At 39.8% G+C, this 24,743-nt stretch overlaps 2 protein-coding genes across 4 annotated transcripts; one reads left to right on the top strand and one right to left on the bottom strand.

Moving 5' to 3' along the window:
• LOC117259603 (serine/threonine-protein kinase DCLK1-like) lies at positions 1–20,648 on the bottom strand. Of its 3 annotated transcripts, XM_033631049.2 has the most exons (17): positions 20,435–20,644; positions 19,654–20,036; positions 19,058–19,404; positions 9,810–9,909; positions 8,438–8,554; positions 8,197–8,291; positions 7,229–7,316; positions 5,260–5,429; positions 4,773–4,892; positions 3,768–3,914; positions 2,994–3,127; positions 2,741–2,818; positions 2,477–2,573; positions 2,256–2,336; positions 2,014–2,127; positions 1,074–1,147; positions 278–467 (listed from the first exon to the last, which is right to left on the bottom strand). In XM_033631049.2, the coding sequence occupies exons 2-17, from the start codon at positions 20,012–20,014 to the stop codon at positions 410–412; spliced, it is 2,181 nt and encodes a 726-aa protein (XP_033486940.1). In that variant the 5' UTR covers positions 20,015–20,036; positions 20,435–20,644; the 3' UTR covers positions 278–409. The 3 variants fall into 3 exon arrangements, with proteins under 3 accessions (XP_033486935.1, XP_033486937.1, XP_033486940.1); XM_033631044.2 differs by lacking the exon at positions 1,074–1,147 and having other exon boundaries at positions 1–467; positions 20,435–20,648; XM_033631046.2 differs by lacking the exon at positions 1,074–1,147 and having other exon boundaries at positions 1–467; positions 2,477–2,570.
• Positions 20,649–20,991: 343 nt separating this feature from the next.
• Positions 20,992–24,604, top strand: LOC117259608 (uncharacterized). The gene is made up of 6 exons (XM_033631060.2): positions 20,992–21,126; positions 22,716–22,826; positions 23,056–23,200; positions 23,275–23,342; positions 23,446–23,513; positions 23,673–24,604. Exons 1-6 carry the CDS (start codon positions 21,104–21,106, stop codon positions 24,458–24,460), a joined length of 1,203 nt encoding a protein of 400 aa, XP_033486951.2. The 5' UTR covers positions 20,992–21,103; the 3' UTR covers positions 24,461–24,604.
• The last annotated feature ends 139 nt before the right edge of the window (positions 24,605–24,743 follow it).

Here is a 24,743-nt window from a genome sequence, read left to right as displayed (position 1 = left end):
GAAAAAAAAAAAAAAGGGAATATTTTTTAATTGTTGCATGCTCTTAGGGTGTATTCTTTGATCCAGAGACTAACTTGTCCCTTACTCTGATCAATACATTATATACTTAAAATAAAAATATGACTGGAAAAGAATAAAAAGGGTACAGGTAAGTATGCAGTCTGCAGACTGAATCCAATGTTGGGTCTTTCCGTTTTGTGGTCCGCCCTTTCCCACTTTTTCATGGAGGGGTGGAAAGCGCTGTGGCCTCTGGGAGGCTGTTAGAATGGAGAGATGGGTGAACGGACAGTGTCAGCAGAACTTGGGGAATAGTCCTCGGACTCAGAAGTGATTTCAGTGGTGGAGACGCCAGGGTTGGCATTGCGGGAGGCGCAGGCACCGAAACTGCGTGGGAGGTGGGGAGAAAGCTTCACATCCTGGTGGCGTCTTCGTCGGAAAACTTGCTTCTCTTTATCAAGTGGCGTGGTCTGAGAGAGGGTGACACAGCAGCTATTGTTAGGTTCCCCACAAGACCAGAGATGAGGAGTGGCTCCAATCCACCAACAGTGAGACAGTTGGGAAATGTTAGATGAGCCAGTGTTTGCATGCAGTTGTATCTAAAAAGCTGTATTTACTTCACTACTATTCTCCTTAGCGTGTACAAGTGCTTGTGACAGAATGATTAACTTCACCTTGTAAGATAGCGCTCAACAAAACCAGGAGAAGCAACAAGAGGCAAAAAGGTCTGCCAATGTCAGGTGTGTGACATCTTTATGTCTTTGACAACACTTCTTACAAAGAAGAAGCAAATTCCAGTTATGTCATATGAACCCTCATTACGGATGCATAACTTTTCTATGCAGAATAAGTAAATAGCAATGTATGTTGCACGAACAGGCAAGAGGAAACAGCCACAGCATTAGCGAGATGAAGGAACGTGATAAAGTAATGGATTTGATGAGGTAAATGAGCGATGAAGCATGAAAAGGACTTCATTGAGGGGCTTTGGTTTAAACCCTTTTGGGGGTGGGAAATGAAAACTGCCAGCACTTTGCCATTGAAGCACTGCTTATTTACACTATGCTGTATCATACCTTATCCAGTACAATCCTGGATGCTGGTAGTGGTCCAAAGACCCTGACCTCTGGATGGTTAAGTCCTGGTTCAGCTGAGCAGAGAGAGACGAGCGCAACTCAGAGAATCACCTTAAACTCAAAGCATCACTGGCCTGATCAGCATTTAGGTGCACAACTCTAAACTTCTGTTATAACTGCTGTGATGAGAAGGGGAAAAAAACTGGCATAAAAATTGTCATATCACTGTCAACTGACATTCTGTGAATTGTCAGAGAAATATTTCCATTTGGAAACTGACATCTGAGTGTTAGTGACTGAGTGAGAAATGTAGAAAATAAAACAGATCCCACCCCATCACTGACAAGAGGTAGGAAATCGGTAGTGTCTGACATTCTGAATAAGTGATCTTTCTGCCAATTAGACAAATCTGGCTCAGCTTTCAAACAAGAAATCATATCTCCCGAAACCTACTCATTGTAGGCCAACTATGTTATTTATAAGGTCTCCGAATGACAGTGCTGACAGTCCATCTATAAGAGGAGGATGAGAGGCCAGAGCACACACAGGAAGACCTGGCAGCAAGAAGCAGATGGATGAACTACTGATGTATGCACTGAATAAAGCAGGGAAGTCACTTAATTAAAAATACAACAAAAAAAGACTAGAAAAAAACATGGATTAATTAGCGACTGTAAAAGCATTCCCTATTAGTTTCAACTGAACAACGACTGAAATTTAATAAAATCCATAGGATAAAGATAAAAAAGCTTTTGCACACTTAAGTTAAGCAGCGGGCACAGATGAGGAACACTGATTCAAAATTAAATTTTTCAATTTTGAATAACATCCAAAGCGTCACAGCTAAAGCACATCCAAAAATAAAAAAGCAAAAATGTAATCTACTAATGCCAAGTTACATGCAGTTTAAGTGTGTGGAGGGGTGCAGATCAGCGCTTACTGTAATTACTGACACTCCTGCTGTGGTGCTGTTGAGCTTGGGCCCGGTGTTGAAGTGCTTCTTGATCTTCCCAGCTACAGGCAGCTGGTGCTCGTTCTCTGACACACCATCATCCTGGAAAATACAAAGAACAAAGCTTCACAAACTCAACCTGCTCTATCACACTGCACTCTTTCTTAGCAGTACGCGTATGTACACAGGTGATTCTGGTCAAAGGACTGACATTAAAATTCTGAACTTACACTGACCCAGCGGTGATCGAGCACCTGCACTGCAGTGTATCTCTGATCCACCTCTACCTGCAGCATCCCAGTGATCAGAGCCTAGATAGAGACAGGCTACATTATTATAGTGGATACACATGGCTAACATGAGACACCACAGCAACACATCACTGACTGATTCTGGTATTTCACATGGAGCGTAACGATAGCAGATGAGGAGAGCACTTCAAGACACAAACCTTAGCACTGTCAGACACATTGTCCCAGTATGGTGCAGGGAAATCAAGCTGGCCCTTCAAAAGCTGTTCAAAGAGAGCCTCCTGATCTTCACCACTGCTGTAAAACATAAAACAGAAATGATTTTTAAAAAGCTCAAACCAAGTTCCACAAAAAGTCTATAATGTAATGCCATACAGAAGACATTATGCTTAATGTGATTCAAACAAATTGATGTGGTTAAAACATACTTATCAAAATAAACCTCCTGATACAAGAACACATACCCACGGAAAGGAGGAAAACCACACAACAGTATGTAAGTGATGACACCAGCTGCCCAAATGTCAACCTTAAGGCCATATCTGTAATTAAAGAGGAAGATTCAAAGGTTTTAGAGGGACTACGCACCTCTGCAAACAGCAATACTTCACAAGAATAACTATGGCAGTTTTTGATTGGAATAATGGGGATTTTTTTCTACTTTAGTCACAGCAAAATCCCTGCTATCATCTCTCAGATGATAACTCTGTGACTCACCCAGTCTCAGCGACAATCTCTGGTGCTACATAGGTGGGCGTGCCACACACTGTATAGAGGGGCCCGTTAACAATGGTTGCCAAGCCAAAATCACCTAGCTTCAGTGACTTACTACCATCCTGGTGTTCATACACCTGTGTAACACACAAAAAAAAGGTAAAGTGAGAAACGGTAAAAAGTTGCCAATTAATATTAATTGCTGTAGTGAAGATTCCATTGACAAACTCAATGTGAAAATAAAATTAGGAAACACTGAGTGCAGAGAATGAAACAGACAATTGAAGAAATGACCTGGAAAGGGACTTTGCTAAATTTACATTAAGGTAAAAACAGACTCTTTTGGAAAAATAAAGGAAAAGAACTCTGAAAAGGCGAGGTATGTGTCTTGTTTCAATCTCAGGCTTTACTTTTACTGATGTGAATGAATGTACTGCATACATTCAGCTCAGATATCGTAAGCTTTAAAAGCTACATTTTAGCACTCACAGAACAAAGCTATTTTAGATCTAGGTCAGACTTTACAGAGGTGATGTGATAGAAATGTGAGTGCCACGATGACATGATACAGAAATACAGTAATTTAATTTCATAGCTTCATGTATGTATTCTATGTATGTTACATGCCTTAATGTATTGGTAATTGTTAGCTGTAAATGCATGTACAAACTAGTAGGACTAGTAGGAAACATGGACCTATGAGGGTTGAAGATGGGAAGCTTTTACATGAAGCTCCATTCACTACCAGCACAGATACTTTGTCACAGTCATACTTACCAACAGGTTTTCTGGTTTTATGTCTCTGTGGACAATATTGAGACTGTGCAGGTACTTGATGGCACTTGCCAGATTGAACAGCATAGAGCTGGCATCTCGCTCTGTATATTTATTTGAAGAGGTGATTGCATCGAAGAGATCTCCTCCCTAAAAAAAAGTTAAGGATGTGAAAGTTTTCAACTATGTAAAGGGCTGATGCAGTTAACATGAATGAAGTAAAATCCATCTTTACAGACTAAAGTAAAATTGTCTCACAAGACAAAATGTCTAGTCAAACAAGAAAGAATAAATTCGATAGAACAAAAGTTTTTGATCACATAAACTCAGTACAAAAGGTAAGGAAATTTGTGTTTGGAAGATCATTTATTTGTTATAACAATGCTTCTTGGCAATAAATCTTATACTGTTGGAAAGCCTGTTTATTTCCCTTTTAAATGGTGACACATTCTTAAGGAACATGCATTTGTGGGATGAGCACCAGAGCTGAGTATGTGGGTTGCGCCCTTGAAAATCTGCCAAATCTTCTCTGCCAATGCCAAACAGCTTTTTTTGCTGTTGACTCTTCTTTGGTGTTATTTGGTAGATTGGATGATTGAAGTCTGAAGAAACAAGACATATTGGCAATTTAATAATTTATTCATTTAACAAACAGGAGCCAGAGTAGCGTGTGGAAGAACCATACACAGCCACAACAGCCTGGCACCTCCTCCTCATGTTGATCACCAGCCTGGTCACACACTGCTGTGGGATGGCACCCCATTCTTCAACCAACATTTGTCACAAGTCAGCCAACGTGGTTGTGTTGGTCACTCTGGCATGAACTGCATGCCCAGGCTGATCCCACAAGTGTTCAATGGGATTGAGGTCAGGACCTCAGTAGCCACACACTACTGAGGCTCCTGTTTCTTACTTTTTGTGCTTAGTTTATTTTCACAAGCCCTACAACAGACTTTTACTGCATTTGAGCTTTTAATTTCTTCCTCAGAATTAACAAATGTGTAATACCTTAACCAACTCCATTACAAGATAGAGCTCATTATAGGTGTCCATTTCCTCAATCAAAAGTACGATGTTGGGATGTTTCACACGCCGAAGGATTGATACTTCACTCTGGATCATGTGCTCCTGGGTAACAAAGGAAATTTAATCGCGGGAAAATCTATAAACACTGTACAGTGAAAAGAATTCCTTCTCATACATGTGAGTCTGGTCACTCTCCTTTTCAGTCTTGTCAGAGCAAATATGAAACCAGTTTCAGAGTCATCTTAGAAATTTCTAATGTCAAAATAATCTTAATACTGATGAACATCACTTAATTAGGTTCATCTAATGGTGTTATTCTAACATGAAAAAGAAAGAAAATTTTAGTCTTTTAGTCTTTAGACTTCAACATTATACACAACAAAGAGCTTCTTGATAATGATTTGTGTATGTTTTAGACCAAACCTGGCAGTGTGATAACTGAAGTCAGTAGACGTAAAGGCAGGCTCACCTTTCCCCTGCATTTATCTTTGCTAATGATCTTCAGAGCATACTCTCTTCCAGTGGATCTCTCCACACACTCTCGCACTACGGCAAAGTTTCCGTCCCCTAAAGTCTTCCCCACTTTGTACCTCTCTGCTATGGATGCAGGGACTGAGGGGTACTCATCCATTGGCTCAGCTGTGAAGCAAAACAAAAGATCTACAGTCAGGTCCATAATTATTTGGACAATGATACAGTTGTTGTCATTTTGGCTCTGTACACCGCCACAATGGGTTTTAAATGAAACAATGAATACCTGCTTAAAGTGCAGACTCTCAGCTTTCATTTAAGGCTTTTTTCAAAAATGTAGTGTGAACCGTGTAGGAATTACAACCATTTCTTCACACAGTCCCCCAACTTTAAGGGCTCATAAGTATTTGGACAAACTAACATAATCATCAATTAAACAGTCAGTTTTAATACTTGGTTGCAAATCCTTTACAGTCAATGACTGCCTGAAGTGTTGGACACATAGGCATCATCAGATGCTGGGCTTCTTCCCTGGTGATGCTCTGCCAGCCCTTTACTGTAGCCGTCTGCTCTTCCTGCTTGTGTTTTGGGTGTTTTGCCCTCAGTTTTGGCTTCAGCAAGAGAAACGCATGCTCAGTTGGATTCAGGTCAGATGATATGACTTGGCCGTTGCAGAACATTCCACTTCTTTGCCTTAAAAATGTCTTTGGTTGCTTTTGCAGTATGCTTCAGGTCAATGTCCATCTGCACTGTGAAGCATCGTCCAATGAGTTTTGAAGCATTTGGTTGAATCTGAGCAGATAATGTAGCCCCAAACACTTCAGCTTTCATCCTGCTGCTCTTCTCAGCAGTCACATCATCAATAAATACAAGAGAACCAGTTCCACTGGCAGCCATACATGGCCATGACATAACAGTACCTCCACCATGCTTCACTGATGAGGTGGTGTGCTTTGGATCATGAGCAGTTCCTTCCCTTCTTCCTTCTCTTGTCTTCCCATCATTCTGGTAGTTGATCTTAGTTTTATCTGTCCATAGTATGCTATTCCACAACTGTACAGGCTTTTTAGATGGTTTTTGACAAACTCTAATCTGGCCTTCCATTTTTAAGGCTAACCAATGGTTTGCATCTTGTGATAAACCCTCTGTATTTATTCTAGTGAAGTCTTGTCTTGCTTACAAGAGCAGCAGGATGAAAGCTGAAGTGTTTGGGGCACCATTATCTGCTCAGATTCAATTAAATGCTTCAAAACTCATTGGATGATGCTTCACAGTGCAGATGGACATTGACCTGAAGCATATTGCAAAAGCAACCAAAGACATTTTTAAGGCAAAGAAGTGGAATGTTCTGCAATGGCCAAGTCATATCATCTGACCTGAATCCAACTGAGCATGCGTTTCTCTTGCTGAAGCCAAAACTGAGGGCAAAACACCCAAAACACAAGCAGGAAGTGCAGACGGCTGCAGTAAAGGGCTGGCAGAGCATCACCAGGGAAGAAACCCAGCATCTGATGATGTCTATGGGTCCAACACTTCAGGCAGTCATTGACTGTAAAGGATTTGTAACCAAGTATTAAAACTGACTGTTTAATTGATGATTATGTTAGTTTGTCCAAATACTTATGAGCCCTTAAAGTTGGGGGACTGTGTGAAGAAATGGTTGTAATTCCTACACGGTTCATACTACATTTTTGAAAAAAGCCTTAAATGAAAGCTGAGAGTCTGCACTTTAAGCAGGTATTCATTGTTTCATTTAAAACCCATTGTGGTGGTGTACAGAGCCAAAATGATGACAACTGTATCATTGTCCAAATAATTATGGACCTGACTGTATAATGTAAAGGTATAAACAGTTGGCTATTTTTATATATATATATATATATATATATATATATATATATATATATTTAAAAAAAATAACATGCAAACAGTCTTTTCCACTCTGTTTGCCTTATGCAATGTCTTACCTTCACTACCAGGCCCATCCCCTTCATCCATTGAGCTGCAAACCTTGGTAGAAGCCAAAGAGAGTGAGGATCCACTGTGTTGAGATCCCTGGAAAGAAGAGACATGCAGTGAGAATGAAAGACACACTGACGCCCTTGTCTTACACAAACTTCAGAGAGGGCAAAGCTTGTAAAAATGTGATTACAGCCAGCTTACACAAAGCCTATTTGTTCCACTCTGCCAGCATTGAGTATGCTGTTTGAGATTAGATAGAAATAAATAAAGCGTGGTGAAACATTATACTAACCTTTCCACCAACATAATGACTGGCATGTGGTTCAAAAAGGGATTGAGAGAAAATAATATCCTCCACCACAGTCACAATACCAACCCCAGCCAGCTTTATGATTAATTAATGATGGTATAGCTGATAATTGGATTTTGCTCCAGAGCGGATTGTGCTACGCAGTCTCAAAACTTGCTTGTCTTCCTCAGATCTATGACAATCACAGCGAAAATGTGCTGCTGCAGTACGGGGGACATTTTTTAAAACCTCCAAAGCTTCATAATACATGTACAAACAGCCTGTTTTTCCAGAGGGACATAATGTTTCCTGAACTCGGAAACATGTTGTATATGAGCTGATATTTACATTTGTGCACATGTGTACACAGACCCGCGATCACCGTTGCCATCTTTTTATGATCTCTCTCTACTGTGCAACAAAAACAAACAGTATAATGTATAGCCAGTGGAGGCTCACACATATTTGCTAGACAATATTGTGGAGGTGAGAAAGATATCAGTTCATTCCCATCAATAAAGTACAGTGTTTCTGTTTAATTCCATGTCACTAGCATACTTTTAAATATTTTAATAGAGAAGAACTGTTAAACTCCTTCCAAAAACCTCTCTTTTATGATGTATGACATCATAAGATAAATCTTAAGGATATTAAGTTATTTATAGGAACATCAATTTTTATTACCTGTCGTCTTCGGAGGCTAGCTGGACTGGTTGGAGAGGGGCTTGGAGACTTTCCAGATCGAGGTGTGGAAAGCTGACTGCCTGCAGTGCCATTGGCTGTCGGTACATTAGAAATAAAAAACAATCAATCAGCATAATGATAAAATACTGCAGGGTAGACCAAAATGTACTTTTTATAGCTTTAGAAATATACATTTGCCTTTGTTTCTTTGGGACATGACACAACACACATACATACTTACCTGAACTAGCAGATGAAGGAGACTTGCTCCTCCGAGACATCCCACCACCTCGTGGAGAAGAGAGACTGTGCCCGGAGGGAAGTCGGCCATATGATGCAGACTTTGCCACCCTGCACTCTATAAAGAAAGCAAAGACATACAGATATATGCTGCTGCAGTGATATCCATCTTAAATAATCTTATTCTACCTTTTCAGTCAACTTTGAGTCTGTGACAGCCTAAAGTATTGTGATATTTTCAATACAATTTTATGTTTGTACAATAAAGAAAGAAAAACATTCAATAAGAGCTGCACATATTACAGACACATTATAAATGGGAACTATTTTCTCTCGGGTACAACAGCCAGAGCCACAGACTATGAGTGATGACATACCCTCTATTCTGACCTGCACATTCATCAAAAGCACACACATGCGCACACACACACATAAACACACACACACACACACACACACACACACACACACACACACACACACATACTTCTATACTAAACTAGGTCAAGTGAATTATAATGTCGTTCATTTCATCTGTATTCAATAAGAGGCAATTTTGTATTTCAGTCGAACTGTCTCTCCTCACCACAGCAACTGAAAGCATGAATACTGTGCTTAAGATGTAAAACCACTCCACTAGGACTGCCACCCTTTCATCCAGTGAAACTGAAATGGGAAGTTTAGTAATCTGATCTCCAGTATATGGTGTCATACAGTCCTGCTCTGTTTCAAGTCTTCACATTTTAAACTCAAATATTTGCATTGAAAAAAGGCATCAAGGTACAATGTGGTAATAGCTGTGCTTCTAGTCTTACCTACCGGCTGTAGACTGTGTCCTTAAGGTCAACTGGTCAGCTATTTCAGCCGGCACTCTCCTCCCCTCCCGCTATCTGTACACTACCATTTTGCGAGGGCACCATTGCTGCATCCTGGGCTCAGTGCCACCCAAGATGATTGTGATTGGTTTAGAGAAATACAAACAACCCAGAGCATTTTTTTCCCATTGAGCACAACGATAATAAGTGCTTTCAGACCTTTCTCTAATGCCGACACAGCACTGTGGAAATAGGTCTGGCTACACAAAACCAGCTGTGCTTCTAATAGTATAAGCAGTAGCAGTAAAAGCAGTAGAAAGAATAGACATACAAGTACAAATTTGAAAGGAGCAAAATAATAATACTTGCATGTGTGTGGCATATTCACTATTTACTTGGGCCATATTGGAGGATGGTTTAATAAAAAGCCATTCACAGTTTCACAAGTCAATGGCATGTGCAGCAACGGTGGGCAAACAATACAAAACCCTGGAAGTGTCAGTTCTATGCTTTCCCCACTGAGCAATCCAAGCCTCACAGAAATGAAAGAACACTTACCATTTTCATCCAAGTTGAAGTCATCCTGATAACGAAACTTCTCAGGGCCGCAAGCAAAGAATATATCATCGTCCCCAAAAAAGTCCTGAAGGCAGGTAACCTGGTAAAGATGGAGATGTTTCAATCAGTTATAGAAAGCCACATAGGTGTAGGTATTATTTTTCAATCAGTGTACAGATCTGCACACTGACACCACAGCCACTGCACGTCCTGGCTGGTTTAAGCTTAAAAGGAAAAAAGATTGCAAAAGATTCAGTAACATTTCAGTTTGTGATGGCAGTGTACAAGAGAGAAACCATGAAAGAAATACCACTGGATTAAAGATATAGGAGTGCGGTTGAGCAAACATGCTGTAATTGCATATTCAAAATGTCCAAAGTACAAAGGGAAAATAAATGCTACAGTGTGTATGGATATGAATAATGGAATTAACATTTCTTTGTACTGGTGTAACAGCCTATCTGCATATGAAATGTCTCAAGGGTAACTACTAAGAAAAGAAAAGCTCCTTTTAAACCTGTTGGATTTTGTTCAGTACAGTCTGTGACAATGGTGTCTGCCAGTCATTAAATTGTTTCCATCCCTTGTGAGAGATTACGCTAATTGCCCTCTATTGTCTTCAGTGTTAAACCACGTTAAAACATGACACCACCCATCCATTCAGGAAGCCAATCACATCAAGAGACAGTATTAAAGGTACACAAGGTATTAAAAACTGAATCCACAACATAAACCTAAAAACTCTTAAATTATAACAAACTATTATATGCTAGGAGGTTAAATACTACCTTAAACCACAGAATGGCTTTGATGTTTAAAAACTCCATATCACCACATATCCCTTGATAATAACATAAAAAATATAAATCAGAATCATTTTCACTTTTCTACAAAGACAAACTACTTGACTGAGTTGATGCATCTGCTGCTCATTAATACAGAAGCCCATCACAGTGGATGCAGTGTCATAAATAAATGAAGATGCTGATGGAGTCCTGACCTTCTCCTCAAAAGGGTTATTGATGCGCTTAACTACAGAAGTGCACCAGAGAATGTTTTTATGTCCTGTGCAGAGGGATGGACTTAGCAAAAAACAAAAATGTCATTCTATATTGATTAGTTAATTACTGTAGTGGCCATTTTGTCTTGAATTAGCTGATAAGTGCAATGTGACTGATTATAAATTGAAGATTATTTATAAATTACAGATAATGTGTTAAATTTTGCGGTTAAGTAAAATAAACAATGCACATAGTACTTAAAATGAGCAGACTGTCACCTAACACATAATGATTGTGCTCTTACAGACAAAAAGGTTTCGAAAACTGAAGTCTGAAAAATCAAGACAGCCCATTGCAAACATCTAATATGAACATACATTATTAATTGTCTCATCATTAAGAGCCATGGAGGGTTCAGCAGAAATCTAATAAGATGACTTAAGTGCTTAGACATAGAGCAAAGGATGACAACACAGGCGTCATTTAGGTATGTCGAGGTATGGCAGCTGCCATACCTTGGAATCGGTAGAAAAAAAAACAGATAGGTTCTGTAGTCATCTTACTTGTGAGTGTCCTTCATATTTGTTGCAAATGATCAGATGTGATATGTTAGATAGTCCGAGGCGCTCTGGCTGGTTGTTTTCATTGTATTGCATTTAAATAGGTCAATAATATGCTCATCAATGAATACGAGTGTTAGTGAATACGAGTGTTATTGAATCAAATTGTTCGCCACTTCGCGAGTTATGAGTTATGTGAGTTATCTGTGTGCTGTAAAAGCATTTTGCTCTGCTGCTGTAGACAGCCTGTCTAAATGATGTCTTGAAGCCTGTCTGATTGTATGTGGGTTTTTTCTTCATGTCGGCATGTTAAGCTTGTATTTTCGGTCTCTGGAGACACTCCAATAAATTCGCCTATACAGTATTGTACCAAATTGGCCTTTGTTTTACTGTGTTTCATACACCGGACCCCTTGGTTATCTTCTAGAAATGAGCTTGTAATTAATTTATTTTCTTTATTTTCTGTGAAGTTAAACACATGACTAATGATAATTAAACGTCCGCTCGCTGTCCGTGGTACTGAAATATGCGCCGAAATAGGTCTGATGTTTTCACTGCTCTCACCAAGTCGTGACTTACATGCAGACATGAGGTATTATGAATGTGAGAAACAGCTTCATGTCCTTTGAAACAGTTTAATAGCATAGTATGTATTTCTGACAGGTCAAAGACCAAAGTGAAGTTTTATATAAGTTCATATTTTTGAAACTCCATCATCAGTAGCTCTGTGATGTCATATTGCCATACCTTAGCTTTTGCTGAAACGACGCCCCTGAAGGACAGACAAGAAAGTCACCACAGTCTGTAAACCCTACTGCCCTCTGACCATATATTAAATGTTGCCATCCTCTTTATTAATGTGAAAATGTTCTGGTTTTAATTGTACAAATATTAGATTATTTTGGAAGAAATGTATGCCAAAATGGTCAATAATTAGGAGAACAAAGTGGATGTTTGATATTCTACACTCAAAATACTGAAATACTGGATTATCCACCAAACAAAGGGAGTGGAATAATGGAGTAATAAGTGGAGTAATTCTTCTGCAGGTTACTGATAAACCAAACAGCCAAATGTCATTCAGCCATGAAATGTTAAATTAAAAAATGAGCACCGAGGGGGGCTTGATATGGCCATTTTCTCTGCAGACGCCCCACTCTGACAGCCCCTGCCCCCCACCCCTCCTCCCAGAGTCTGAGATCCCAAAGGGAGGGGAGCTGCACATCCGTTGCTAAGGAGACCAGACAGAATCACAGCTGAGTTTGAGACGATGAGGGGGACACGGCTGCTTTAAGATTCCCTGTCAGATCGTATCTGGAGCACTGGACAGTACAAAATGCAGATAATAGAACATTGTCAGCTTCAGTCTGGGTAAGACAGAATAACACAGAACACCTTGTCACTATGATTTTATAGGCTCTAATCTGGCTTCAGACCTTTGGTGGATGTCATCTCCCAATCTCTCTCTTAAAAGTGTTTAATAGCCAGAAAAATGGCCAAAATGTTAAAGTCAAAATCAGCAAGAAGTAAAATCTGACAAGTAACAAGTGAGATTATTACTAATGGCTAAAAGCCATTAAAAGAAATCCAATCAACAATGCACACCCTCTTAACAACAAATGTGTCCAATGTAAGAGTGAAAAAATGTGGATTGCTTCATGCAAGCTCAAGCCAAATGTGTTACCCTTATTTCATTAGAGCTAATATATTTAACTCTTCAGTCATGAACTTAGTTTAATCTTAAATTTCATATTGCTCATGTGAAATACTAGGGAACCTCAAATGTACAATGAAATAGCATAACTAGGGCAATCATGACTGGATTGCTTTGTATTGATTGATTAGTTATGCCTGCTGGCTCAGTGACACAGCAGCTCCATCAGGCCTACCATCCCCCTAACACCCACACACCCCCTCCTTGCAGTTCTGGAGCATCCTGTGCAAATATTGATCGTCAGGGTTTTATCTGTGCACTGCTCCTGATGAAAACACAATGGGAGGTATGCATGCTTTAGAAGTTAATCAATCTGAGCCATGATAAAGACCATAGATTACACAAAAGACACAAACTGGTCATGAAACATTGCTCTACCAGTGGACAGGTGGAGCTCTCCAGGGTGCTGAATCTACCCTTTGAAGTGCAAGACTGCACACAGCAGCATCATTCAGCATGTCAAGGAGAAACATGACTCATCTTCACATGCAATTTTCAAATGGTTCTAGTTCATTTTGCATGAGCTGCCCTTATATACAGTTAGAAAGTATTCTTTACTTTTTTGAAATTGTATCTTACACTGTAGCAATTTTCTTTCAGGAACGGAAGGTCAATTATGTGGTATTATCTACTTGTTTTCCATATTATACTGTGTGTCTATCTCTGCATGCTCAGAAAAATGTCCAGTAGAAAGGCGAGGATATAAAGCAATATGGTCATACATAATCCAAGCTTCAAATTAGGTCTGCTGCAGAATTCTGTGACATAACTGCAGTTGCTGCAAAGACAGATAAGAGTAATAGCTGCATTAATAAGTGCGAGTCAGCACTATGAGGACATCCATAAGGACACACCCATAACCCAAGCACACATTTAAACACACATGAGACATAAGATTAGCCCACACATTTCAAGCTTTCCTAATCACAATGTCCTATTCTCAAGTATCTATATTTAGCCCTTAGAAGTTCTAACAGTGACTGACTTACAGCAGGAGAGAAAAAGACCATTTCAAATCATGGTTCAAAAAGGTTTGCTATGAATATAGGACATGTCATGTCACAAAAGACGACACTTGAATACTGTGCTACATGATATATTACAGGTCAAAGACATGTTAAATGGACAACAGCTGATCATGAAGTAGATTGTCATTAAGCTTAACTAAAACTTATTTAACAACGTTAAATTAAATGAATACACACCATATATTCCTATAAACATATCCCACAGAACTTATCTGACAGGCTTTAATGCTTTTCATGTTTTCCGCAGTATTCTAATTAAAGTGCATCAGCAACTTCCATTCAGCTCAAGCATAATTAGTAGCCTCCCAAAACAAAAAGAGGATAACAGAGAAAGTTTCCTCTCTACACTGAATGCAATAGGACACTGAGCAAGTCATTGTTCTGTTTTTAACTGCCAAGTCACAGCAGTAGGTGAGGGGAAAGCCAGACAGCCTCCATGTCCCCTCCATCCTTCTTTCTCCCCTTAAGTTACAGGGAAAGGTTTAAAAATGACAGGGATTGAGTATGATTTATTCTACCAACACAAAAAAGTAACAGTTAATTACTCTTAGGCTATAGTAGTTTATGTTAAATATCAAGAAAAGCACCATACAATCCACTATGCTATATTTGCACCAGGAGGTGGTCTTTCTATTGTTGCTGGGGGAAGGCTATGTAGCAAATCAGGGATGGATTCTCGCATGATCTTGTGATTCTTGTGTGATCTGGTGAATCCATCTACCTCGCAAGGTAACACAATTTGGGCAGACATGGAGGAGGAGAGTGAAGTTGAAAATATAGAAACCTGTAACACTTGAAATACTGTTCTCAGGAGCCTTAAAGCTTTCATTCTGAAAGGATTTTGTTTTTACTATTTTCTGTCAATTGTTCTCAAGAGATGTCTGATGTGAGGCTGTTTTGTTTGTGGAGGTTCCAAGTAAAAGAAAATAATCAAATGTGATGAAGTACAGAATGTTTATTTTAAACCATTTCTCAATTAATTTTAAGAACTGTACTGTAATAAATATGTTTACCATGATATAAAATAAATATACTGTGATAGAAGATTTTGGCTGTATTGCCCACCCCTAACTATGCATCATGCAAAAATGACACATGAGCAAAGACCAATAGAGATTCACTGTGGGCACACATAGTCCAAACCAGGAAATGGCAGAGTCAAGGTCATCATGAAGGGATGAGTTGGTAAACACCAGTTAGGTTTTCCTCTCTGGCACATAGGGCACCATAAATCTCATAACCACTTCCACTCTGTATCTAATTTCTAAAGCATGAATGGGTTGTTTATCATGTCTACCGATACATATTGTTACCATGGAGAATTAAGCCTCCGCTTTTGTGAACTGATGCCAAGCCAGGCTCTGTCCTCAGGTGGCTGTGCTGACATCTATTTCAAAAAGAAGTGCTGACTCTAAAACACAGAGAAGTTAGCAGTGTGTATAATGCAATTACAGTGCAGAGCCGTATCCATTACAGCAGGGATTCAAATGCCATGGCCTAAGTCTCCTCAGACGTACTCCGTCATGCAAATGTTCTCTGTTCCATCCCACACACATAACAGCAGGATCACACCAGACCACAGCATGTTATCTTGCCTAAAGGGCCTTGTCTGCAGATAGTCTGTTCCTCTATTGCTTTCTCTCTACCTTACATGTTTATACTACTCAGTGTGGACAGGGTTTTATAAATTCAGTCATCTGAGGTTTATAAAGTCCAGCTCAAGGCCATTAACTTGGTTGTGCCCAGTTGGCCAGGGATCACAGTCATCAGGCTGAGCCACCTGCTAAGTAGATCCATTAATAGAAACATGAGTCCAAAATAAATGTGAATAGACAGAAATTGTCTATCCATTATTTTTGCACAAGAAGAATCTAGAGGGATAAACATGACTGTATGAGAATATAATTAGAAAATTTCATATTAATATGCAAACTACAGCAAATACGCTGAAACAAGAAATAAATAACAAGTAGCTATACCATTTTTAGTAAATACTATATACAGATTATTTGGGTGGTAGTGTTTGGAAATTTTACTAACTGAACATTGCTTCTAAAATAAACCATGCTGGAATTAATTGTTTCCACAGAATGTCATTGTCTTGGGACCAAAAGCACAAGCAGGTCATTTATCAAAGGTTAAACACCCATGAAAACAGGCCCTTTGATGCCAACGGGTGCTTATTGGGCCATCTGGAGTCACAACATGACAAAAAGTAGAAAAAGCAGAGAAACTAGAGCACAGAACTGCACTGCCAAACACATAACACAGCAGCTTATTAGGAAAGGATAGATGACATTAAAACTACTAAACTGAATAAGCAATGATACCTGGGAAATACCTGGTGTGACAGACACATGCAGTATATAAGATGAACATCTCGCTTTGATATATATGATATATTCCATGTGCTATTTATGCCTTTGAACAATCTGTATTCCTAAAATAATTGAAAGGATTTGTGAGGGCAGATTTGTTTGTTGGTATGAAAATCCCCAACTGTTCCCTTAACACACCATTGCAGAATGGGTGCGATCCAGGGATTATACCTCAGCCATGTGCTCCATCTTGCCGCCATGTGTATAAAAAGGCTGACAGACCACACTGCATCTATGAACACTCTCACACTACACCTACAGTCCTGACATCACTACTGCACCGCTCTGCCGCAGAGGCTGTTCCTTAGCAACCAGCTCAGGAAACCATATCACCATAGAAACCATCAGAGGAAGGAAAAAACTCATAATATTTTGTGGTAAGGGTACTAATGTAGAGTGCAGGTGACTGAGTTTATGAACAGGTTTAGTTAAGATCTGGTTATTTCTTTGGGATGTTTTGTGACAAATTTGCTCTGTCAGCTCTATGTACAGTTGCCACTTAAGTGCTGTCCATCCATATACACCCATAATGGCCAACATCCCCCTTAACTGTGGAAATACCTTAGAGGAATGTTAATTAATGTATGGGTCCAATGTGGTGTAACATAAGGGACCTGTACCAAGATGTCCACAATAATGTAAATAATGTCTACAGTCTACAAAGTTCAGTTAGATGCATATATTACCTATTTATGTCTGGTACTAACTCACTAAGTGAATAACCATTCAATAGTGTGCTACTGTTTAGTAGGAATATGAGATGGAGTCCTAGAAACCCATTTCTCGTAATACATTTAGCAAATATTCCCAGTTGACTTTGAACCTACCGGGCTGTCTCTCTCTTTGGGTAAGAGAGCAATTCTCAGAGATGTGAATGAGGAACAGAACAGACCACCTCTAACAACAGAGGAAAAGTGCCATTTCTTCCAAAACCTCAAAATTCACTCACTGTGCTAGATAAACTAGCCTGCACTGAAGGAAATGTGTACCAAGTCTGCCTGATGTGCAGTATGCTGATGTGAGATTCCAAAGTGAGATACAGTTCCACACATGGGAAGACAATGTGGAGAGCATTGATCTAAAACATCAGAATATCGTCTGCACAACCAAATGTATCTAGGTGCTGCACACAGCCAAGCTATGAACAGCTATGAAAAAGTCATGCCAGTCTCCTCTGACTTCTATCCAACAAAAGCACTCACCCTTCTTCTGCACTTGTGAGCAACTCATGTATCAGTAGTGGAGAAAAGGACATGAGATAATGGCAATCTCTTAGGTATAGAGCACTTAAGGTTGCCCTGGCTGCTATGTTCAATGGTTCAAATGCAAACATTCAGTCTAAAAGCTTAAGTTCAAAATAAGCATAGTGTAAATAAACAAATTAGAAAGTGGATTAAATACACGGGTTAACATCTCAATATTTTTGGAAATTAGGTTACTTATTTAAAATGCAGATTATCTATTATTGGCTACCAATGTGCAACCAGCTTCACGAACTGCAAGCACAACCCAACAGAGTAACTTCTCTAAGACTGAACATAACACTGAGTTGTTCAAGTAAATGCAACTGTAATGAATTAAGTCGTTGCCATTAACTGTGCTCTAAATGGCAAAGTTGTGCACAGTATGTAACTTGTAAGACTATGTTCAATACCTCCTCTCTAAGTAAGAGGAGCACTGAAAAAGTCATGCACAGGTAGAGGATAGACAAAGGTCTATGTATGTTTAGTAAACTTAAGTAGATAAGTACCTTAAAAGGGGAACACCACCTAAATCACAAATTTCAGTACGTTATTTCCATGGCCTAAGAGAATTGAAGTTAGGAAGTTTGGAGCTGCTCCATAGGCAATGAATGAAATTTTGTGGACATACAGAATGTTTGTTTTTTTTTTAAACCCAAATGAACTTTGTTCTATTGTAGTGTTCTCATTTTTGAAACAAAAAATATACCCTGGATGCTCTCAGTTTCATCTATAACATCTTTCCCAATTTATTTTCTATGGAGCAGTTCCAGACTTATATTTATATTTATATATATATATATATATATATATATATATATATATATATATATATATATATATATATATATATATATATATATATATATCTTATGACATCACAAATTTAAATTTTAGCAGTCTGGTTTTTGGATTTGGGAGAGAATTGTTCATGTTATGCAAAATACCGTCTTAAACGATGGGAATAATTGTATGAATTCTGAAAATGGGCATGTCCCCCTTTAAATAACTGATATACACTATATCATATATTTATACATATATGCTGCAGCTCTAAAACTAAATATGGGCTGTGTACTAAGACAGCAGCATTGCACAGATACCTAATATGTCACCACATTCACCAAAATGTATTATATTCTTATTCTAGACAGTTTGGGCCTGTTTAACAGAAAAAAAGGTTTTAGGACTTCAAAATTATATCAAAATAAACCACAAAAATAAACACATTACTTAATCTATCCATTACCAAAATGTAATTTTCTCCAGTGTACCCTAATTGGAAAAACACAGAATCACCACTGAAAATGATAACGTAACACCTACCATCTTGCCGTCAACAGTATATATCCTTTTGACGACTCCAGAGTCCAGCTTGATGGCATCTGTGATGTCAGTCATGACTTGCTCAAAGGAGTGTGCAGTCTTCTTGTTGAGCAAGATCCGTACGGCCTTGCGGGGCTTTACTCCACTGCGGACAATGGTTACCAGTTTGGGTCTAATAAAGTCCTTGGTCTCCCTGGTTTCTAAGGCTCCAGTCTTGGCACTACCAAGGGAAGAAGGGTCACGGATGGACACAGCAGTCCTAGCACCAACTGCCCAGTTGGGATTCACATTCTTCGTGTAGTCCAGCTTCTTGTAGGGTTCTATGGATGCACAAACATAGCTCTCCCCTGCAGAAAATCAAGGCACATTAAGAGATGTTTTATTTTACCCACAAACAAAGGCTAAGACATACATTGAAGATACAAAAGCAAAGATCACATGGTCACATAATACTGGCTAATTCTGCTCAACAAGACTTGGGAAGTCTTGCATTTTGTGTTTATCTGCATCCACTGTGTGACTTAGGTTAATTGATCTTACATTGCTCAATATAAACTAAATCTGTGGGAACACAACAATTCAGCATCACTACTCACCTTCCACCAACTGGTCCATGGCAGTGATCTTTGTTATCCCATCAATAGTATATATGGTTCGTACCCCCTGTGGCAAGTTGACATTATCTGACAGGGCTCTTGTGAGGTCAGCCAGGAGTGCTTCGATAGACCTAAATCTGTCCTGAGAAATGGCATACACAATCCCTTTGAAGTAGCGGTCCCCATTGCGGTAGAAACGGATCTTCTTGGCCTTCTTCTCTGAAGTCAATGCTTGCAGTGTCCTGGTTCTGTACAGGCTGCAGTGAGCGCTGTGAGTGGGACTGGGAAGCCCATTCCCTCTTGAGCCCCTTCGGGTATATCTCTGAGCCTTGTCCCGCTCATCAAAGTGCTCCAGCTCCATGACTGTGCAGTGCTATTACACCCTAAATAACATAAGAAGAATGCTTACAGTTTTAATTAGCTATTTAAATTCAACTTATATAAAATACAGTACTGCAATTAGGCTCTCTGTCATTTTGCTTACACTCCTGATACAGCACTGATACAAGTTTTGATGCTGCTGCTGCTGCTGCTGCTCCTACACATATTATGAAGTAGGCATGTCACACCCATTTCAGGCTCCCTGGTGTTTCTCAATTCAGTCTATACAGCAATGAAATTCACATGCATTTATCCAACACATGTAGTACAACATAAACAGTATAAGCCTGGCAAGAGATCTTGTCTGAAAGCCTATTGTTATAGGTCAACAATAAATACATAAATATAGCAAGAACACGGTATGGCACATATGGGTTTGTTTGTTCTGGTGCAGTCTTACCTTTGAGGTGAGGACGGATGCAATCAAACGTTTTTCTGTATGCAGAACTTGTCTCAATGTATCATTTAGTCATTTGATGCCTTGGATGAACCATGCGTCCCTTTGTTGCCCCTGTGATGGTGCTCCGTCTTCCTGCCTGCCTGCCGTGTGTCTACTCTGCCGTGTGTGCTCGCATGCAGAGAGGAGGTAGGGCTGAAGCCGGTCTCCTCCACCCGCCCCTACTCCTCTGCCATTGCAGTGATTTACATCGGACCGCTGGTGTGTCAGCGCTCCGCGTGCACGTCGCTGTCAGAGCGCGCTCTCACAGAAACCTGTGTGCGGCTTTGGGCTAAATGATGCGCGTTCACGTTGACCTGCTAAAATAACCTCATACCAGTGATATTTATTTAATAAAATACAAACCCAGTTATCGCTTTCCACTAATTAGCACAAAAATGCGTTTAATTAACCTACATGTGTCGCTGCAGTCGTTTCTGGTTGGCTGGCAGGTGCTGTGCTAACAAAGCACTACAAATATAATGTGCGCGTGGTTCCGCGTGCGGCCTGCCCAGCCCACACAGGTGTAGGTGATGTATATCTTTAATTGGTTCAGTCACCACGCGCGTGGATAAGCATGATGACCGTTTGAGGAGCGTATTTCACACGAGAACTAATAAATATCACTTAAGTATGAGCAGACGACCATCTAATGGGTAATTTGCACGTGTTTTTCAATCAAAATCTTCATAGCAGACTGTCTTAACTTCCATAAGCCCACATGTTGGATGAATGCTTGAGATGTGGGAGTGGGTCTAGGACACACTTTTATGGCTATCAGCGTTTTTGAGTTTGTTCAACCAACTGATACAAACACTTACTTTATTACACAGGGCTTTTGTCCAGCTGGCCTGCTGGAGGCGTAATGTATTTATCCTCAAAATTTTGAAGGTTATTTTCAAAAAGTCACAGATTGCTGATCAGGCTGTCCAACTAAAATATCTTATTGGACACACATGTAACTTGTTGAGAAGTTGACTTACGTTTCCTCCTACTTTAACCACTACTAGCCCTTCTTAAAGTTTTAGAGGAACATTAATCTGTTTTCATTTTTGTTCCTCCATAGAGTGTGGTGATGAAGTCTAGATATCTGTAAATATCTACCATAAAAGCTTGTGAGCCCATGCTCAGGAGTTTTTAGGGGATAGTGTACAGTATATGTGACTTTGACCTTAGTAGTAGCACCTTCAATGCTCATCAAATTAAAGCAGGATAAGGGCATGACTACATTTATTTGTAGACAAACCTGGGAGCAAATCATTCCAATAACACAAAGCATCAGCACCTGATCAGGGATAGACCTTTCCTACATGGGAGCAAGACACACAGACCTTGTGGTTTCTTTTCTTCCTTTTGTTGTTGTCGTTTTGCATGTTTTTGTAGTCGTTATGCATCTTTTGTCATTTTGCGTCTCTCTGTGGTTGACTTGTCCATTTTGTAGTCATTTTGTGTTGCTTTTCAGTTCATTTGCATCTCTTTAACCCCTTTTTTTACCAACACCTGCACCTAATTTTGAACCATTCAGAGCATTTTTTTTAAGATTATTTTTCTGGGCTTTTGACTTTAATGGATAGGACAGTGTGTGAAATGGGTAGACAGAGAGAGAAGGCGGGGACTGACATGCAGCAAAGGGTCGCAGGCCAGACTCGAACCCGCGACCGCTGCAGCGAGGTGATGCCTCTGTACATGGGGCGCCGGCACTATCCACTACGCTACCCAACGGGTTTTGGGTAAAAACAAATATCTGTAATAACAGAACAAAAGTTTGCAGATAATGGATGTAATCTGCTCTGATTTGCTACTACTTTTATTTATGTTTTGCACACTGCAACGCCCTCTGTTGCTGACACATCCTTGATTAAGATGGTTCCATGCAAAACTGGTGGAAAAGCAGGTTGGTTCCCCAGATAGAGCCAAGGTTATTAGTATCCTGAACAGAACAGGTTCAAGAACCAGAGCTAATGTGGTGGAAAAGGGGTATTTGTGGTCTTTTTGTGTTTTTCTTATGGTCATTTTGTGGTCTCTTCATGGTTGGTACGTTAATTTAAGTGACATTCTGTTGGATTGATTACTGATCCATCCATGGATAGAAGGTGCCCTATGCTGTCCAGATTGTAAAACCACAGAGGCAGGTTTCTGATATTTTATTTATATATACAAAAAGTATTGACTTGACAGAGGAGAGCTCAGAACATCTTCACTTGTTTTAACCTTACTGCGTAAACAAACTGTTGCTTGCCCTCAGGTGCAGGGATGATCTTAAAGATGAGCCTACAAGAGGGAAACGTTACCCCTCTTCTAAAAAGGAAAGGGGGCTCCAGGCTTCTCTTCATTCTTGCAAGGAACAGAAACGGAGGTTTGATTTAATCGATTCCAGATTGTGCTATCAAAGCAACTGCATGGTGGTTTTTGCTAAAAGTTTTCTGTTCAAACATCATGTCTATCATGTACATTGTGTTATGTTACTGTGTGGGACTTGATCCTATTTTGGAGATATTTTATTGATTAGTGACACTGTACCAACAATAATATGTGGATCATGTTTACTGTCCATATTTATAAATTCTCTGGTAATATTCTCCCAGGCTTCAAATCAGAACCTCTTGTCGACGCCTGTGTGACCTTCTGCCCTTCCTCAATGGTCAGTTAGACACAGCAACCACACTAGAGCTCACAGCGAGGTACATTAGCTACCTGAAGGAGACTCTGCCGCCAGGCATTCTGTCTAAAGTAGGTCTGCAGCCTTTTAGTTGCATGGAAATCTTATGCTGTGATTGGTTTCATGACTTAATTGTTTTTCACAGGTTAATGAAGCAGTTGAGGCCGATGTGAGTGGTTCATGGAAAAACAAAGAAAAGCCACAGCAGAAACGGTACAAACTGTCATAGATTTATTAAGATTGAGGAAGTTCATTTTTAGCTTTCAAGTTTTTAATGACAACAGTGCTGAGAGTGAAATATTTTTTTTCCCCACAGAAGAACAGTCAGGCTAAAGAAGAATTCTTTGCAGAGAGCAAAGCCAGCTGCTAAGAAGTCCACAGAGGGTATGAATATTTATTTACTTTATTGCATTTCGTGTCTGTTGATGCAGTTGTATTGACTATGCCTTGCAAGCCTGGGATAACAGTTGTCAAATAAATGAATTGCATTGTTTGAGAATCTTTCCTGCAGTGTGGGTTTGTTAACACATAATTTCATTTCAGATCATGTTTCAAGAAGATACACTCAGCAAAAGATCTGTAAACAAGTAGATCGTCCATCTAGCACTATAACCAATCCTCTGACAATTGATCAAATGCTTCCTCCAGCTGACGGCCTTACCACAGCACATGCCCTGCCGATACTGTTGGACAAATCGGCCGTTCCCCGAGGACAAATGCTGCCAGTGTGCCGGGATCAATTTCTCTCTGCCTCTTTTGAGCCAGCGGAAAATGACTGGATGAACCCGACCCCATGTGCTTTCACATCAGCAATGATGAGCCACACTTTTTTACCACAGATAGGACTACAGCCCTCTTCAAGCCCTATGTTTTGGGATGCCACTCCTGACCTGGTGGATCCTGTTGCTCTCCCATCAGTGAATTTTGGCCAAGCCTACAGCCCACCTGAACAGACTACGATAACAAACTTCATTGTACCCTTAGTAGAACAAGGCCAGTTCAGTTCATCTCTGGCTGGCCCAACTGACAGTGTTTCAGCGGGAGATTTTACAAACCAACCACTCATCCCATTTTCTGTGTTTCAAAGTGCAACTTTAAGTTCTGATAACTTGATACCTGAGGCTGGATATCTGCCAGTGTCAGACACTCTGTGTGATTCAGGGCTCCTTCAGGAAAATAATCTTTGTAGTAGTAGCTCTTTGACAGACAGTCCATACGGTGTGGACAATCCATCATGGCTGGATTTGCTGATGGATACTAATGGTAACCTGTGTTTCCCTGATGCTCATCTTGTGAACATTGTTCTTTCACCTTACACAGGGTCCAACTAACTATATGGTTAGAGACATCGCAGATGATAGCAGTTTTGATTGGCCAAATATTAGAGAAATGGATGCAGATAATGGTCTTTCTTTGTTTTATTTATACATGTCTATATACTGCGGGTCATCACAATGGCCAAAAAATTAGTTATTTCACAGTGACAAACTTCATGAGGTCTGTGTGTAACATAGTACACACACCCCAATAAATGCATTTTTGAGTAAAAGTGCAGGCAGTTTTTCCATGGTTTTTGTTTAATACCTAAAGATGGCATTTCAGATCATTTAAATT

Source organism: Epinephelus lanceolatus, chromosome 4 (genome assembly GCF_041903045.1).
Source record: "Epinephelus lanceolatus isolate andai-2023 chromosome 4, ASM4190304v1, whole genome shotgun sequence".
Lineage (NCBI taxonomy): Eukaryota > Metazoa > Chordata > Actinopteri > Perciformes > Serranidae > Epinephelus > Epinephelus lanceolatus.
The sequence above is the reverse complement of the archived record's forward strand: the minus strand, read 5'-3'. Positions and strand labels throughout refer to the sequence as shown.